At 41.6% G+C, this 17,459-nt stretch overlaps 2 protein-coding genes across 4 annotated transcripts in view; one reads left to right on the top strand and one right to left on the bottom strand.

Annotated features, from left to right (window-relative positions):
- Window positions 1-17,459, bottom strand: part of LOC133486862 (contactin-associated protein-like 5) — a 192,033-nt gene that overhangs the window by 112,384 nt on the left and 62,190 nt on the right. Inside the window, exon 1 of one of the 3 annotated variants that reach the window (XM_061792624.1) lies at window positions 12,582-13,082. The exons of the other annotated variants lie outside the window; for them this stretch is intronic. Coding sequence (XP_061648608.1) covers window positions 12,582-12,695 — 114 coding nt within the window. The 5' untranslated portion in view covers window positions 12,696-13,082. Of the gene's footprint in view, window positions 1-12,581; window positions 13,083-17,459 lie in introns of those variants that run through there. 3 annotated transcript variants of the gene reach the window in all.
- LOC133486863 (uncharacterized) lies at window positions 10,032-15,920 on the top strand. Its single transcript, XM_061792625.1, has 2 exons — window positions 10,032-12,326; window positions 15,115-15,920. Exons 1-2 carry the CDS (start codon window positions 11,971-11,973, stop codon window positions 15,398-15,400), a joined length of 642 nt encoding a protein of 213 aa, XP_061648609.1. The 5' UTR covers window positions 10,032-11,970; the 3' UTR covers window positions 15,401-15,920.

Here is a 17,459-nt window from a genome sequence, read left to right as displayed (position 1 = left end):
ACCACTGTGTTACATCACCTTTTCTTTTTACAACATTCAATAAACATTTGGGAACTGAGGACACTAATTGTTGAAGCTTTGTTGGTGGAATTCTTTCCCATTCTTGCTTGATGTACAGCTTCAACTGTTCAACAGTCCGGGGTCTCCGTTGTCGTATTTTACGCTTCATAAGGCGCCACACATTTTCAATGGGAGACAGGTCTGGACTGCAGGCAGGCCAGTCTAGTACCTGCACTCTTTTACTATGAAGCCACGCTTTTGCAACACGTGCAGAATGTGGTTTGGCATTGTCTTGCTGAAATAAGCAGGGGCGTTGCTTGGATGGCAGCATGTTTCACCAAAACCTGTATGTACCTTTCAGCATTAATGGTGCCTTCACAGATGTGTTTAGTTACCCATGCCATTGGCACTAACGCAGCCCCATACCATCACAGATGCTGGCTTTTGAACTTTGCGTCCGTAACAGTCCGTATGGTTCTTTTCCTCTTTGACACGGAGGACACGACGTCCACAATTTCCAAAAACAATTTGAAATGTGGACTCGTCGGTCCACAGAACACTTTTCCACTTTGCATCAGTCCATCTTAGATGAGCTCGGGCCCAGAGAAGCCGGCCTGCGTTTCTGGGTGTTGTTGATAAATGGCTTTTGCTTTGCATAGTAGAGTTTCAGGTTGCACTTACGGATGTAGCGCCGAAATGTATTTCCTGACATTGGTTTTCTGAAGTGTTCCTGAGCCCATGTGGTGATATCCTTTACACATTGATGGCGGTTTTTGATGCAGTGCCGCCTGAGGGATCGAAGGTCAAGAGCATTCAATGTTGTTTTTCGGCCTTGCCGCTTACATGCAGTGATTTCTCCAGATTCTCTGAACCTTTTGATGATATTATGGACCGTAGATGATGAAATCCCTAAATTCCTTGCAATTGTACGTTGAGGAACATTGTCCTTAAACTGTTCGACTTTTTTCTCCCGCACTTGTTCAACCTCGCCCTTTGCTTGTGAATGACTGAGCAATTCAGGAAAGCTCGTTTTATACCCAATCATGGCAGCCACCTGTTCCCAACTAGCCTTTTCACCTGTGTGATGTTCCAAACAGGTGTTTGATGAGCATTCCTCAACTTTCTCAGTCTTTTTTGCCACCTGTCCCACCTTTTTTTGGAACATGTTGCAGCCATAAAATTCTAAGTTAATGATTATTTGCTAAAAACAATAAAGTTTATCAGTTTGAAAATTAAATTTCTTGTCTTTGTATTCAATTAAATATAGGTTGAACATGATTTGCAAATCGGCGGCACGGTGGCCGACTGGTTAGAGCGTCAGCCTCACAGTTCTGAGGACCGGGGTTCAATCCCCGGCCCCGCCTGTGTGGAGTTTGCATGTTCTCCCCGTGCCTGCGTGGGTTTTCTCCGGGTACTCCGGTTTCCTCCCACATCCCAAAAACATGCATGAATTGGAGACTCTAAATTGCCCGTAGGCATGACTGTGAGTGCGAATGGTTGTTTGTTCCTATGTGCCCTGCGATTGGCTGGCAACCAGTTCAGGGTGTACCCCGCCTCCTGCCCGATGACAGCTGGGATAGGCTCCAGCACGCCCGCGACCCTAGTGAGGAGAAGGAAAATGGATGGACGGATGGATGATTTGGAAATCATTGTATTCTGTTTTTATTTATCTTTAACACAACGTCCCAACTTCATTGGAATTGAGGTTGTAACTTTAAACATAGGAATGTACGAGAATTTAATAAAATAAGCGCAATTTTTATTAGAAAATCCTGAAAAATAACATCAATAAAACCAATAACAAAAATATATACTTACATTGCAACATAACCACTGCATTACAACAGAAGAATATTCTATATTTGAATGGATTAAATACAATTTTAAAAGTTAGAAAACCATGAAAAATAACCTCAATAAATAATTTCTACAAATTATACTTTTAAAGTGCAAAATAACAAAGTTTAATTCAGTTATTTTTTACTGTCTGTATATGGTGGGAACAGCATTTGTTTTCTACACGTGCGGTGGCAATGCATCTGGGGTATAGTTTTACTCACTGTTCCTGCTGTGCACGTCTTTTTAACTCTGAGGGGCAGTCAGGTGCACACAATGAGATACACACTTGCAGTAACAAAGAAAGTAGAAGTCACGATCGAATATTTTTAATATAACTCGTTTTTCACAGAGTTTGAACAATATATGCCTGAGAGTATTGTTATATTACCATTGTGTATGCGTTTATACAGAGTTTGTGGACCAATATTCATTATTTTGAGAGCAATCAGTGCCGCGAGTTCTATTCTTATATTCATTAGCTCGTTAATGGTGTTTTTCATTTATTGTGTGTAAGCTTTTTCTGAACAAAAAAACAAAGAAAGACACGAAGTTTGTGATGTATTTGAACGTTCAATAGGTGTGTTTAGTTTTAGAGTGAATTTCAACTGGAGTGTCAATAAAGGACTTTAAGCAAGCAACATTCACTTTTACTTTTTGCTACTAAGTTAGCACTTTAGCAACCTGTTGTTTTGATCACGTGGGCTTGGCATGCCGTCTGGGCACTTTGATAGAAGTGCTAGAGCGTGTATGGAATGGACTGCTGGTATGAAAGTGTTAAAATCTGAGATTTTAGATCCAGTCCGTCCGGCACGGTGGTCGACTGGTTAGCACATCCGCCTCGCAGTTCTGAGGTCATGGGTTCAAATCCGGCCTCTCTGTGTGGAGTTTGCATGTTCTCCCCGTCCGCTGGGTCCTCTGGTTTCCTCCCACATTACAAAAAAACATGCATGGTAGGTTACTTGAAGACTCGAAATTGTCCGAAGGTGTGAATGGGAGAACAACTGGTTGTTTGTTTAAATGTGCCCTGCGATTGGCTGGCGACTAATTCAGGGTGTACCCCGCCTCTCCCCCGGAGTCAGCTGAGATAGGTGCCAGTACACCCGCGAACCTAGTGAAGAGAATGGATGCATGGATGAATAGATCCAGATTTTCCAGATCCAGAAAATAGATTTTTTTTGCTGACATTGGACCGATTTCCGATCTCAAAGATCGGATTGGGACACCCCTACTCAAACACACAACTTCAAAAATCATTCTACATTTTGATATCCGAGTGTCAAATCAAAACTCATTTTACATTCCAAACAACGTCAGCATGTTTTTTTTTTTTTTTTTTTTTTTTTTTTTTTACATCTCAACATGTTTCTGTTTGCAGGATATCTTAATAATTCATGTTCATTTTACAAGGTTGTTGCATTTCCAAAACATGAGATTTGATAGGGTCTTGTCTGCAAACAAAGCATGATTTGGCTTCATAATGATTCCACCAAGACTGGAGACCCAACTGGGCTACTTCATGCTGGCACGGCAGTCTCATTGCAACTGGAAAATTTTGTTTTTATTAATTAACTTCATTATTACGTTCATGCATTAATTTTTAAAAGCATATCTTTACAAATTTACTTCATTCCAAAACCGTATTTATTCCACATAGTTTTAACTTTAAAAAAAAACAACATTAAAACAGATTTATTCCATGTACTGTTTTTAATTGAAATTTACCAAATTTTACTACTTCACTGACTCAGTTTATAACTTTATAACTTTCAGTTTATAGCTTATTTACATATGGGTCATTCCACTGAGGTTGTACACAATTTGTGACATGTAAAACAAAATTTAAGAACTTGAATCATTTTGTTGAAAATATGTTAGTAACATTTCTTTGAAGTACACCAGTTACATTTAGGGGTTCATGGGATAAAAACATACACAGTTTACTTAATATGACCATTATTTGACCAGTGGTCGCTTGTAACACTGACTAGATATGAACATGGAAAGCTGTTTATTGTATGAAAACCTTGGGAATTTTTCACACAAATTCTAGTGTTAGAATAGGTTCACAAACCAATTTATGTCCAACTTGTTAATGCACTGCAAAGTATCGAGCAAAAAATTTACTTAGGGCAAATATAGATGTGTGTAACTGACAAAAATACAACATTGAAAATGAAGTTATAAGTGAATGAATTCAGTGGATAGATGATGTCTCTACAGAAGTCAGTGTTAGTAAACGATAATACATTAAAATACAATACATAATACATACATAATACATATCTCTGTTGTTGACCAATACTGGCCACTCATGCCAAAGTAGCATCTGCTCCATTTGCACACTGACTGTGGAGTATCTGCAACATTTGCACAATCAACATTGTCCCAGATTATCGCACTACTTTAAACTGCATACACTCCTTGAAGTCTCGGCGCCCTTTGCACAATGGTCAGTGCACCGGACTATTGCGGGATTAGTCATTCGAACTGCTCTAAGTGCTAGAGGACTCTGCATCTTTTTGCACAATTGTCAAAAAAAATAAAAATACAATTGTACCGGCATTACCGGATAACTAGCAACCCTTTATTGCTCAATGACTGTTTTTCTCAATGTCTTTATGTTTCAAAAGTGTTCTCTGTCAATGGACTGCCTGTTGTCGTACTAGAGCAGCTCAAACTACCGGAGACAAATTCCTTGTGTGTTTTTTGGACATACTTGGCAAATAAGATGCTTCTGATTCTGATACAGCCATTTAGACCTGTGTGTAATTTTGACACCAGCGGTCTTTGTCAGTGCCCTTGTCATGTTACAAGCACCAGTAACAATCCACAGTGCACCACACAACATCGACATTTTTATCAACAAAGTGAATCATATGTTTTGATCAAAGATAGTTAAAAACGTTTGACAGGAGGTCTGTATAATCGGAACCGAATCCAAGTTTAATAATTAGGATTAAAGTATGCGCGTAATCATGACCACATCCTCAACACTGCTGTGACTCGTCAAAATTACCAGCGAGTCAGCAGTGCAGTCAGGAGACACAGAATACAGCCTGTGCACAACCAATAGAAAACGGTCGAAATTCACCAATTATTTCTCCTTCAGCGAATCAAACAAGAAACCATCTAATTCTATACAAACTCGCTTTTCATCATTGCTGGTAACTTGACCGTTTGAAATCGACGCTTGTAACATTTTGACATATTTTTCTTGAAAACACCATGTTCTACCGGCCCCTCCATGTTCCCATCAAGCTCAAATGCTGCCGTATTCTGGTCGTATGTAAGCTGAAAATGGTTCTGGGTGATCAATGTCGCAAAATAGTCGACCGTTTTTGTTATTTTGTCCGAGTCGCTCGAACGAAAATATGACCGACACTTAAAAATGTAAGTCAATATTGTCTCTGACTATTTCTGAATCAATTGATTGATCCTTCAATGATTATTTTTGGAGATTATTGCATCAGTTCCAAATAGCCGTCGTAAAAGGGTCGTTGTTTGTTTACAGTTATGAAATTGAATGGCCGCTTGCTCGTAACGAGCACGATGCCTATTTCTAATAAGTGCCTCTAAGAAATCTCGCAGTGGAATGTCATTAACTTCTGTTGCGTGGTAGGCGCACTCTTTTAGCAGATATTGGCAAAGTGGTTGCATGATTTTGCCGATATTTTTCACACTGTGCCTATTTGCGTTGATGACTGCTAAAATGTCACACTTCGGCGCTGGTTAAAAAACACAAAAATGCGTTTGACATGGCTTATTGCAAAATAATTGGAGGTGGAAAATTCTTGATGCAATATTATTTTATATCTACATGTTGATACCTTGCCCTGCGATTGGCTGCCGACTAGTTCAGGGTGTACCCTGCCTCTCGCCCAAAGATAGCTGATATGTGCTCCAGCACGCCCGCGACCCTAGTGAGGAAAAGCGGAACAGAAGATGAATAAATGAATGAATGTTGATACCTGTTGTGTGTTAATATTTGATGTCTTTAAATGTATTTTGACGTTAATAATTGCTCGTAACATTTCACCACATCCGTAGAATGACCCATATATCATTTTCAAATCGTTATGATTATCCAGTATGAAAATAGATCTGTGGCATGAGAGTCAATGCCTAATGCCCCTTTTCCATCGTACCGGTTCTACCCCCAACCAGCCTCGCTCCGCCCCGTGGTCGCTCCTCCATTATACTTTTTCGAGGCCGAGCGGTCACAATGGCACCGCTTTTCAGAACCTCCTCCGACCTGGTTCTTAAACCCAGGCCAAAGTGGACCGTGACGTAACTGTCATATGATTGACCAACAAGCAAGTTAAGCATCTAAAGGAGGCTGCACGCCGACCAATGCCGCCGAACCGGGCTCAACTGTCGCGTAGTGTGCATGATTAGGAGACTGTTTTCATGAGTGTTTCATTCTTTCTTTGTGTAAGATGCAAGATGACAAGAAAAGCAGCTTCTGTAAGACGGCTTGAAAAACGTCTGACAAAGATTAGGTGAAGAAATAGAGGATGGCTGCAAAACTATAGGGAGAGAGCCTTTTCAACATTCCTCCTCAAACCCTTTCCTAATATTAATACAAATTTAAAGAAGAAGCTCGTTGAGGGAATGGCCAATCAGATCAATCAAATATTCCTTTTGAATTGGATTTTATTTTTATCATGTTTTGAATTGTCACATTTTGGACTGTATTCATTTATAATCGAATGAGACTTTGAATGGAACCAACTTTTTCCTCGGACTATGTTTTTGGATTGTTTCGGTTTTCATCTCAAAGGATCGGCTTGAAATATTTTATCTCATTCGATAAACATTTTTACTCCTCTTCTTGAAAGGTTACTTCGGCTATAACATAAATTAATAACAGGTCCTGATTGTCGCATAAAGACCGTTGAATAATTCTAGGTCAGTAACAAGTGCAAAAGATCATTAAGAGAGGGAGCACCTTTAAAGAAGCGTGGTTAAAGTTTCGCCCGACATCTGCTATGGGTACTCTCTCGAGGCGTGGCCTAACTTAAGCAGGGCCGACACTTAATAGCTTTATAGCTGTTAAAACCGAGGCAAATCTTTCTCGACAACGGCTTAAGCAAGCTCCCGTCGCCGTTTACGGTCCATTGTGTAATACACAGGGATAATGGAGAGCTTTAACCCTTTAAACGGAGAGCCGGTCAGGACTCCCTTAGTACCGAAGGTGCAGGGGAGCCTGGGGTAAGCAAGATCTGACCCAAAGTTTATAAAACAGTGATGAGGCCAGTCATGATTTACGGATTAGAGACAGTGGCACGGAAGAGACAACAGGAAGCAGAGCTGGAGGTGACAGAAATTAAGTTGTTGACATTCTCTCTAGGAGTGACCAGGGTGGATAAGATTCGAAATGACCTCATCAAAGGGACAGCCAAGGTTAGATGTTTTGGAGACAAAGTTAGAGAGAACAGACTTTGAAGGTTTGGACATGTCGAGAGGAGAGATAGTGAGTATATTGGGAGAAGGGTGATGAGGATGGAGAATGCCAGCCAAGAGAGCTAGAGGAAGAACAAAGAGAAGGTTGATAGATGTAGGGAGGGAACACATGAGGGCAGTTGGTGTTAAAGTGGAGGATGCAGGAGATAGGCTTGCATTGAAAAAGATTACACGCTGTGGCGACCCCTAATGGGACAAGCCGAAAGGAAAAGAAGAAGAAGAAGAAGACTTTTTTTTGACTTTTTCAAGAAACTTTATTTAGCACACCTTTTGACAAAAAAAAAAAGATCCCAATATGCATTTACTTTAAAAACATGAAAAAGATATTACCAGAAACATAATTAAAACAAAACAAAAACAAATGAAAATGTACACAATATAAATAAAAAGAAAAATTAAAAATTCAACACCAGTGATCCATATTCATCTACTGAACACAAAACATTCCCAATAGCCCACCGAGCCACAAAATCCTCCAGATTATTGGTAACCGTATAAAAGGTGTGCTCCACCCTTAAACGGGCTGCCACCAACCCTCTCAAACAGTAAAGCGGATCAGTCCAACTAGCTCCAACAATCTTGTTTTTCCTACTTTTCCATATAGCCAATTTAGCACTTGCAAACATAAAATTCATTAACACCACAGTTTTCTTTCTTTTTCTGGAATAAGTTGGTCCAAAAATAAAAAGATGGAAAGAGAAAACCTCTCCCAACCCCTCCACCCACTCCTTTAACATTTTAAAGAAAACATCCAACCGGGGACATAGAAGCACTAAGTGGTCCAATGTCTCTGGGTGTAAACAAAATGGACAACCTTCCCCAGTGCTAGGGTCAAAGTGAGCTCTGTATCTGTTCGTAGCTATTATTCCATGTATAATCCTCCATTGGACGTCACCCATCCGTTTTTCAACAGGAGGTTTATACAGGACCCACCAGCTTCCTTTTGGGGAAAATTCCGAACCAAACACCTCTGTCCACCTCGACTCTCTGACTCCAGTGAGCGATCCATTGTTCAGCACCTTTACACAACTCTCATACAGCCGCTTTCCACTGCAAGAGCTGAAGTTCCCAAGTTTTGGAGTTTTTAGGGACAGTACGATTCCACATTGCTCCCTCCATTCCCCACCAGCAGGAATCACGCCAAGAGGAGGAAAAACGTACTCAGCCCCCTCACTCCACTGTTGAGCTAAATCACTGCTCCGTATAAAGTCCTGGTGTTTTTCTGACAGCGACTGCCACACCTCCTTCACCAGACCCTGTAGAACCCGGTTGGAGTGGACACCAGTCTTCTCAGCCAGTTTCTCTGGGGATGTCCTCATTAGGTGTCCCATCTTCACAATCCCTGCTTCCCTGAAAGCGCTTCTCATTGTGTCAGACGAAAAGGCACTCAAAGGTAGAAAACTGTTATTGAATAGTGGCTCTTCAAACAACCACAATCCAGGCTCTGCAGAGGCTCGAGTAAAGTCCAACGTCTGCCAAGCATCAAGGACAGAGCTGTAAAAAGGTGACAGTCCATCCAAACCGGAGCTAGAGGACAGCAGAAACAGATGTTTGTCATAACCTAGCCGTCTGGCCCTCCGGAGCAGCAGACGAGCGACGGCTGACCAGCAGATTGAGTCTTTGTACAACAGCGTCTGTGCCGTCTGTAAACGAAAAACAGCCATCCTGGAGGCAATGTCTATAAGGCCCTGCCCCCCTTCCGTCACAGGGAGATACAGGACTGACGCTCTCATCCAGTGATGACCAGACCAGAAAAAGTCCACCAGCATCTTCTGTAGCTGTTTAATCAGTCCTGGTGGGGGTGCTAACACCTGAAGTCTGTGCCACAAAAGAGAGGCGACAAGATTGTTTACAATCAGAGTTCTTCCCCTGTAGGACAGCTGAGGTAGCAACCATTTCCATCTAGACAACTTAGCTTGCACTTTTCCCAGCACTCCCTCCCAATTTTTAGCAACCATCTTGTTGTCACCCAAATAAATCCCCAGAATTCTCAACCCACTATTTCCCCATGTAAGGCCACCAGGGAGACCATACGCAGTCGCCTGTGTTGGATTACCAACCCAGCATGCCTCACTCTTTTCCCAATTTACCTTAGATGAGGAAGCCTTTTCATACAGCGTTAGACTTTCTCTCAGTGCCTCTATGTCCCCATGTCCCTGGACCATTACAGTAATGTCATCAGCATAGGCTGACACGACTATGGGAAGGCTATAAGTCATCTCTGGCAGACATAGACCTTTCAAAGTTTTCCTAAATCTCAATAGGAGAGGCTCGATAGCAAAACTATACAATAGTCCCGAAATAGGACAGCCTTGTCTAATCCCTCTCCCGACCACGACTGGTCTGCTCAGTCCTCCCCCAACCTTAACTACACAACATGCACTCTCATACAGGAGTCTCACCCATGATACAAAATGCTCCCCAACTCCAAATGCGCGCAATGTGGAAAATAAGAACGAAAGATCCACCCGATCAAATGCTTTTTCCTGATCAATAGAAATAATGCCTACATCAACACCGTACGCCTTGCACACATCAAAAATATCTCTCATTAAAAATAAATTGTCCAACAAAGATCTGCCAGGGATGCAGTACGACTGGTCTTCACCAATTACAATGTCCATATAAACTTTTAGTCTATTTGCCAAAACTTTGGATAAAATCTTATAGTCCGTACATAGTAAGGCAACAGGTCTCCAATTCTTGAGCAAAGTTAAATCCCCCTTTTTTGGCAGAAGAGAGATCACCGCACGCCGACAGGAAGCTGGAAGAGTCCCTCTCCCAAAGGAGTCCTTGAAAACCTCCAACAAGTCAATCCCAATTATATTCCAGAAGTGTTTATAGAAATCTGCTGGTATTCCATCCAAACCTGGGGCCTTACCAGAGGTCAACTGGGTCACCGCAGTAGTCAATTCCTTTAGAGTAATGTCAGAACCCAGGACATCTTGTACATCAGATCCCAGCTGAGGGACACCCTGAAGTAGTGTCTCTGTAGCCTTTCCATCGCACCTTTCTGCCTCAAACAAGTTGGAGTAGAAATCCACCGCTAGCCTTCTCATTTCTGCAGAATCTGAAGTCAGCGTCCCATCAGGCCACTGTAGGCACACCATTTGTTTCCTCTGTCCAAAAGATCTCTCCAGGTTAAAAAAGAAGGAGGTGGGTGCATCGATGTCCCTCAGTGTGGTAAAACGTGACCGGACCAGAGCTCCTTTCGCCTTCTCTTGAAGAAAACAAGTCAACTGCTGTCTTTTTTTATTTAACTGCTCTGTATTTTCAGCAGCCACACTCTCCAAAACCTCAATGTCCTCTTCTAGTTTCTCTATAGCCTTCCTAGTATTAATACTAGAGAAGGATGCGTACTGTTGGCAAAACACTTTCACTTGACTTTTTCCTACCTCCCACCACTGAATTAAGGAGGGAAAAAACTCTTTCTTGGCTCTCCAATTGCTCCAAAACAATTTAAAATTTTCACTAAAAACAAAATCATGTAAAAATTTGACATTAAAATGCCAGAATGATTTCGGCTTGTCTATGTGGGACAAAATTAGTTCCAATAATACCAAATGATGATCTGTAAACCCAACTGGGGAAATTTGACAATTAATTGCCCTGGTGTTAAAAGCCACAGACATATAAAATCTGTCTAATCGGGCTGCAGTAACCACGCCATCAAAAACTTTCATTCGTGTATATTGTCTGTCGGTCGGATGCTTTGTCCTCCACACATCATCTAAATCCAACTCCTTGGTCATCTCTTTGACAAGAAACAGGATGACTGGGTATGGAGCTCCTGTCCTATTCTATCTAAAGCGGGATCGGTGCAACAGTTCCAGTCCCCCCCAACTAAAACACATTCTCCTTTATCACAGTTGTCCAAATTTTCCTTTAATACTTTGAATAAACTCAAACGGTCCCGCCCGCAATTTGGTGCATATACATTCACAAATTTAAACATAATGTTTTGGATTTCTGCTTTAACCATTACAATCCTCCCTGCAACTATTTCTGTGATCGCTAAAACATTAACACTAAGAGTGGGACTAAATAATATACCGACCCCCGCACTAAGATTAGAGCCATGACTGAGAACGTACTGACCACCCCAACATAGCCCCCAGTCCGTTTCATTTAAATTATCACTGTGTGTTTCTTGCAACATAGCGATATCTATTCTTTTTTGTTTTAGGATTTCTAACACTAGCGCCCTCTTCTGTGCATTTCTACCCCCGTTAATATTTAAGGATGCAACACGTAAAGAATTCATATTAATAAAAGAGAGAGAAAAATAACCAGCCAAAAGCCAACAGCAGAGAAAACACCCAGTGTTGTAGTTCCATTCCTAATTTAATAATCAACTTTCAATTTTTTCTGTCTTTTACCACTTAAAATTTTCCTAGCAGCAGTCACATGCTTCCTCAGGCGATATCTCTTCTTGTCATCAAGCAAGTCTGTTCCTACCACCTTTTGTAGGGTACTCACAGTCTTCACAAACTTTCTAACATCTGGAAAATATTCTTGTACATCAACCGTTTTACCGAATGTATCCTCCAAAAACTCATCTAATTCTTTCAAAGGGTATAAATCCTTACTCTGGGAAACGCTGTCAGCAATTGAAGCACCATCAGAGTCACCATCAGTCTCCAGCCCCATGGCCTGGCTACCATAACCATGCTGAACCTGGTCTACTATATCATCATCAGTGTTTACCCTGTCAGCAGCCTTCAGCTGCTGTCTCACATCACTAGCCTGTGCCATTTTCATCCGATCAACAATACTATTCTGTTCTATAATTTGCCAGTCATTCTGACTTTCATCATTCTCAATAATAGCACGTTGTCCCTCTACCTTCGCCGCCACCGATCCACGGCTTTCAGCAAGGGCTACCTCCGCCGTCGAGACGGCATTCACACTCATAGGGCCCACTCCAACAGAGTCAGGCTCAGCCGTCCGCTCCTCAACGTCAACGACCGCGTCCACAACCGGACCTGCCTGGGCGTGATCCTCGGAGCTATCAACAACAGCAGGTCTCACTGTAGCATTGTTATGCGGGCACGCCACCCGTTTATGACCAACATCTCCACACTCAAAACATTTGATGCTTCCCGAGCTTGCATACACCATATACATTCCTTCCTCATGACGAACACGGAAAGAAACATCCAACGTCTGCGTCTGAGAGTCTAAAAACATGAAAACCTGTCGTCTAAAAGACTGAACATGCTTCAGTTTTTCATTTTTGCATCCTAACCCAACATTACGAAATCCGCTAGCAAACTTACCAAACCGCTTAAGCTCCCGTTCCAGCGCCTCGTTCGAAATAAACGGAGGGACGCCCGAAACAGTGATCCGTGTTGACGGTACGGCCAGCGGGGAAACTGGGATAAACTCGTCATTTAGAATTAATCCATTCTCTATAAGTTCCGTTACATGTTTTTGTTGCTTGAAAAACACGACCACCGCTTTATTCATGCGGGATGCATGTGAGATATGCATATATCCAACCTGTTCGCCAACAGCCAGCAGCACTTGCTCCACCGTGAAGCTAGGCTGTGGCACAATCCGCACGCCGTGCCTCAGAGACGGTGGCGTCTCAGGCGGCGCCATCCTCGCCACGAGGCACGGACAAAACCTTACGAGAAAAAAAAACTAACCTCTATTAATACACAAAAGCCTACACCGTGAAGATACAATAATCACACTGTGAGAAAACATGTATTTACATAAATATAAAAAACATTTCTTCCAACTCTCCCTCACACTTCTCTGAAACACACCACCACAGAAGAAGAAGAAGCTTTGCTGTTTACATTACACTTTAAAAAAGTGCCATCTGATCTGAGACGGTTATTACTCTAATCATGACAGTGACATTTCTAGTGTGCAGCCGAATTATGACATGTTATCACCTCCTTAATTTTATATTTAAAATAATAATGAAGTTTGTCAAGTTGCCTCAAGTTAAGTCAAGAGTCTGTAACTCCAAGTCAAGCCTCGGGTCTTTTAGTTTTTGTGAAGTCAAGTCACAGGTCATCAAAATTGTGACTCGAGTCAACTCGACTCCAAGTAACAATGACTCGAGTCCCCATCTCTGCTAGACGGGTGATAGTTGGGAGTTTTTAATCATAGGGTGTGGATTTATACTGTATATCATGTTCCATCACTGGTCATTGGATGATGGGAAATTCAACATTGTTTAAAGAAGTAACCATATGCCAGGACAGACTCGTCTGGGGTGTTCTTGTGTTGCAGTAGAACGCTAATGACTCATTGTTGTTAAGCGCAATAGTTTGGTGCCTGCGTTGCAGTTATTCTAACAGAGTGGTTCATTAGGTTTTTCACATTTCCCATCGGGGAGACGAGTGGAAAACACAGGCTTAATAATTACTCCAATAATAAAAAGACACAGAGGAGGAGGGAAACATTCAGCCTACCTGCCCGACATCATACTTATTCTCTTTAATTGCTTTTTTGTTTTGTTTTTACCCACAATTGAAATTGCTGCTTTTAAATGTTTTGCTGGATATGAAAAAAAGTGCTCTTCCCTTTGTACGTTTTACACAAAAACAAGGTTACTATTTGAGTCTTATTATAAAACGAATGCCAAAGAAAGACAGCATTCAGGTTTTTAATTTGACTGAATTAAATTTTTTTGCATGTTCCATGGAAATGCTATATAAACTATATAGAAATTATAGTGTATGGCATTTAAAAGTTCAGTGAAAACAGATGGACCTAAAACATTTCCCCAAGGACCTTGACACAAAATTGTGTCTGATTGATTGTTACTTTGGATTTAAGTTACGTCAGCATGCAAAATCATGTAGACTTATAGACAAAGGTATTGGATCACAGAGCCAACTGAAAAGTGCAGAAAATATTTGGTCGCCATGAAAAACTTCCTACAAGATTACAAAGTGTGCCTGTGGAATTACGCTTGTCAAATTTTTATGAGGATCCCAAAGGTGTTTGATGGGCTTGTTCTTCCACACCAATTCATTGAAGCATGTCTTCATGCACCTTGCTTTGTGCAGTGGGGACTGAAGTTGGTCTTCCCCAAACTGCTCCTTCAAAGAACATGTTGTACTGAGATGAACAATTTTAATTAGTCTGACCAACCTACAAGTGATGAATTCACTGAGTAAGATTCTCATCTCAATGCTTATGTCCTAATAATGTATCTTGTCATAAACTAATACGTGCCCTTATCAAATCTGCCCTGAATGTTTCACCTAAATGTAATAATTTTTATTATGTGAACTAAAATAGATTATTCATCAATTTACAGCACTTTTATGCAGTCAAGAGTAGTAGACAGACTTGTAATAACCCCCTTGTCTTTTGCTTTCCAGTGCCCCCCTTAGGACAAACTTATCAATCAATAAAGCAGTAAAATAGCAAATGTTCCATGTCTCTCCTTTCATATTTTTAAAGTGTGCCTGGCACGTCGGCGGAAGTCCGACCCTTAACCTTTTTATGAAGCTAATTCTACACCGAGATAATTTGGCTCAGCATTTGCATGGAATAAGTGATAAGCTCGGGCGCTCTCATTAGTGCCCCGCCGTTCACTTTCTGGCTGGCAGCCTCTTTACCTTTGAGCGCCTTGCTTAAAATGCCAGACAGACGAGTTGGCGTCAGCCAAAAAGGTCTTGGGGAAACGCTACACAAGTCAGTGTGGGTGTCGGCCGGATTGCAGATAGCAAACGATGACCTGTCATTCATTTTCACACGCATCAATCGCATATTTAACTCACACAAACTTTGGCCCGGGTTCATAAGTAACTACAAACGCTGCATAACATCCCTAATTTTCAGGACAGCGCACTCCCAGCATGCTCCCCTGAACATCAACGGTGCTGCGGTGGAGAGAGTCCGCAGCACCAAGTTCCTGGGCGTGCACATCACCGAGAACCTCTCCTGGACCAGCAATACCTCATCACTGGCCAAGAAAGCTCACCAGCGTCTCTACTTCCTGCGCAAGCTGAGAAGAGCCACAGCCCCGACCCCCATCATGTGCTCGTTCTACAGAGGGACCAGGACTGCGGAGTCAGGACTAGCTGACTCAAAGACAGTTTTATTACTCAGGCTGTCAGGAATCTGAACTCTCTGCCCGCTCTGCCCCCTCTACCTATCCTGTCCTCTGCCCACCTGAACTCTGATGCCCCACATACATGCACACACACTTACACACACACACACATGCGATGATTTTTTTTTTAGCCGAACTTGCCAAAATGTTGTTTTCTTTATTGGCTGGTGTCTTCGAACAAAGGTTAAATACATGTATCTCATTTATTTATGCAAAAATGATATGATAAACAGAATGGAAACACAAACAAAGCGTAAACATTTAGTATTGTCATCTTTGGTGGCTCTGTGGTCACATCTTATGTTTAAAAAAAAGAGATTGTACACATATAAAAGTTCCCATGGGTGCTAAGTCATACACTCGAGCGAGGAGAAGGTGCCTTTACCCGTTTTGCCGAATGCGGAAGTAGGTTGCACATATAACAGATAGTTACTTAAAACAATGATTTAAAAAAAACAAAAACAATTGTACTTATGATATGGTAGAGTTAATCGAGCTCAGAGAGCAAACTAAACAGTGAGCATGAGGTAGCATTTGAACAAGACCTGTACTGCTGACATCGCTGCCTCACAGTGCTGACGTTTAGGGTTCAAATTTCAACTCAGGCCCTCCTGCGTTGAGTTTTCATGTTCTCTCTGTGAGTTTTCTCTGGTTACTTAGGCTTCCTTTGTTAAGCTAATTGGAAACTCTAAATTGCAGGGGAGTGCAGATGGGGGTGGGGGGTGGGGGGGGGGGGGGGGGGGTTAGGTGCCATTTGTCAATTTTATTTTATTTTTTAAATGTGTGCGCGTGTGTGTAAGCCTGTCTGGGACCTTTCACCAATAAAATCTAATGTAACCGTGTTGAAAAAAAATATTAACTAATAATTTATTAAGGAATTAACAAAGTTATACATGTTTAAATAAAGACAGAGAGCATGTGAGAGGGGAAGGGCATGTTATTAGGATTCCCACATAGTTTCTAGGCAGCACACGCTCCACTCTAATATTACTGGCTCCGGGACATGCGCTGCTGCACTATGATTGGCTGTTGTATCCATGTAAAACATGCCCTTCTGCTTCCAGACGGGAAAATTAGTACTGTATTTTTCAGACTATAAGTCACAGTTTTTCAGTTTACAGCGACTTATATGTGAAATTATTAACATATTATTATATAATTTCACGTTATTTTCACACTGACAACCGCAAGAGGGCGCTCTAGGCCTGACGAAAGCGACGTAGAAGAGGAAGTGGCCCATCGTCTGCCTCCGGAGTTGGCGGAGTTGTTTAGAAGTGACACCGAGGAGGAAGATTTCATGGGATTTAGTGACTTGGAGTGACACTGATGGTTTGGTAAACTTGTTCGCATGTTCTTTATGCTATAGGTATCTGAATAACTGTTAACAGGCACGTTCTCAGTTCGTTGTTTTTGCGTCTGTAACGTTAGCTGAATCTGGTACGTTAGCATACCGTACACCTATTCAGCCTGTTGTTCTCTATTCTATTTTTATTTTAAATAGAGTTTCAAGATGAAATGTTTGTTCTTGGATTTAATTTTTTATTTTTATCAAATAAATGTCCCCCCAAAAATGCAACTTATACTCCAGTGCGACTTATGTAAGTTTTTTCCTTCTTTATTATGCATTTTTTGGATGGTTTGACTTATACTCTGGAGCGATTTATAGTTCGGAAAATACGGTATGTGATTTAAGTGTGGCGGCGTTATGTGGCCTGCGATTGGCTGGCGACCCTAAGTGGTATGGATGGATGGACAAATGTGATACATGTTTGAGGTGCTCATCCACGAGTGAGAATCAGATTCATCAGACATAAAAGTTACAAGTGTAACCAGAATCAGGGCGCCATAACAAGAAAGGAAAAGATATAAGAAAACAGGGCAACAATGACTATTTCCCCTGGTCCCCCTCACTCATACACACAAACACAATTTTACAGCCATGAAAACTACTAAGATGCTTTTTACCATGCTACCACACGCAAGTCCGAGCTACCCTTGAATGCACCATATGCCATGGCTCACACACGAACAATCAGACCGTTCAAATGTTGGATGAAAAAGCCATGTCAGT

The sequence above is a fragment of the Phyllopteryx taeniolatus genome, chromosome 12 (genome assembly GCF_024500385.1).
Source record: "Phyllopteryx taeniolatus isolate TA_2022b chromosome 12, UOR_Ptae_1.2, whole genome shotgun sequence".
NCBI lineage: Eukaryota > Metazoa > Chordata > Actinopteri > Syngnathiformes > Syngnathidae > Phyllopteryx > Phyllopteryx taeniolatus.
This window is presented reverse-complemented; position numbering and strand designations above follow the sequence as displayed.

Excerpts from the sequence above, each read along its gene's own strand:
- LOC133486863 (XM_061792625.1), top strand. The coding sequence starts at position 11,971 with ATGCTGAACCTGGTCTACTATATCATCATCAGTGTTTACCCTGTCAGC. Across the intron at positions 12,327-15,114 it reads GGAGCTATCAACAACAGCAG|GACAGCGCACTCCCAGCATG; the intron begins GTCTCACTGTAG and ends CCTAATTTTCAG.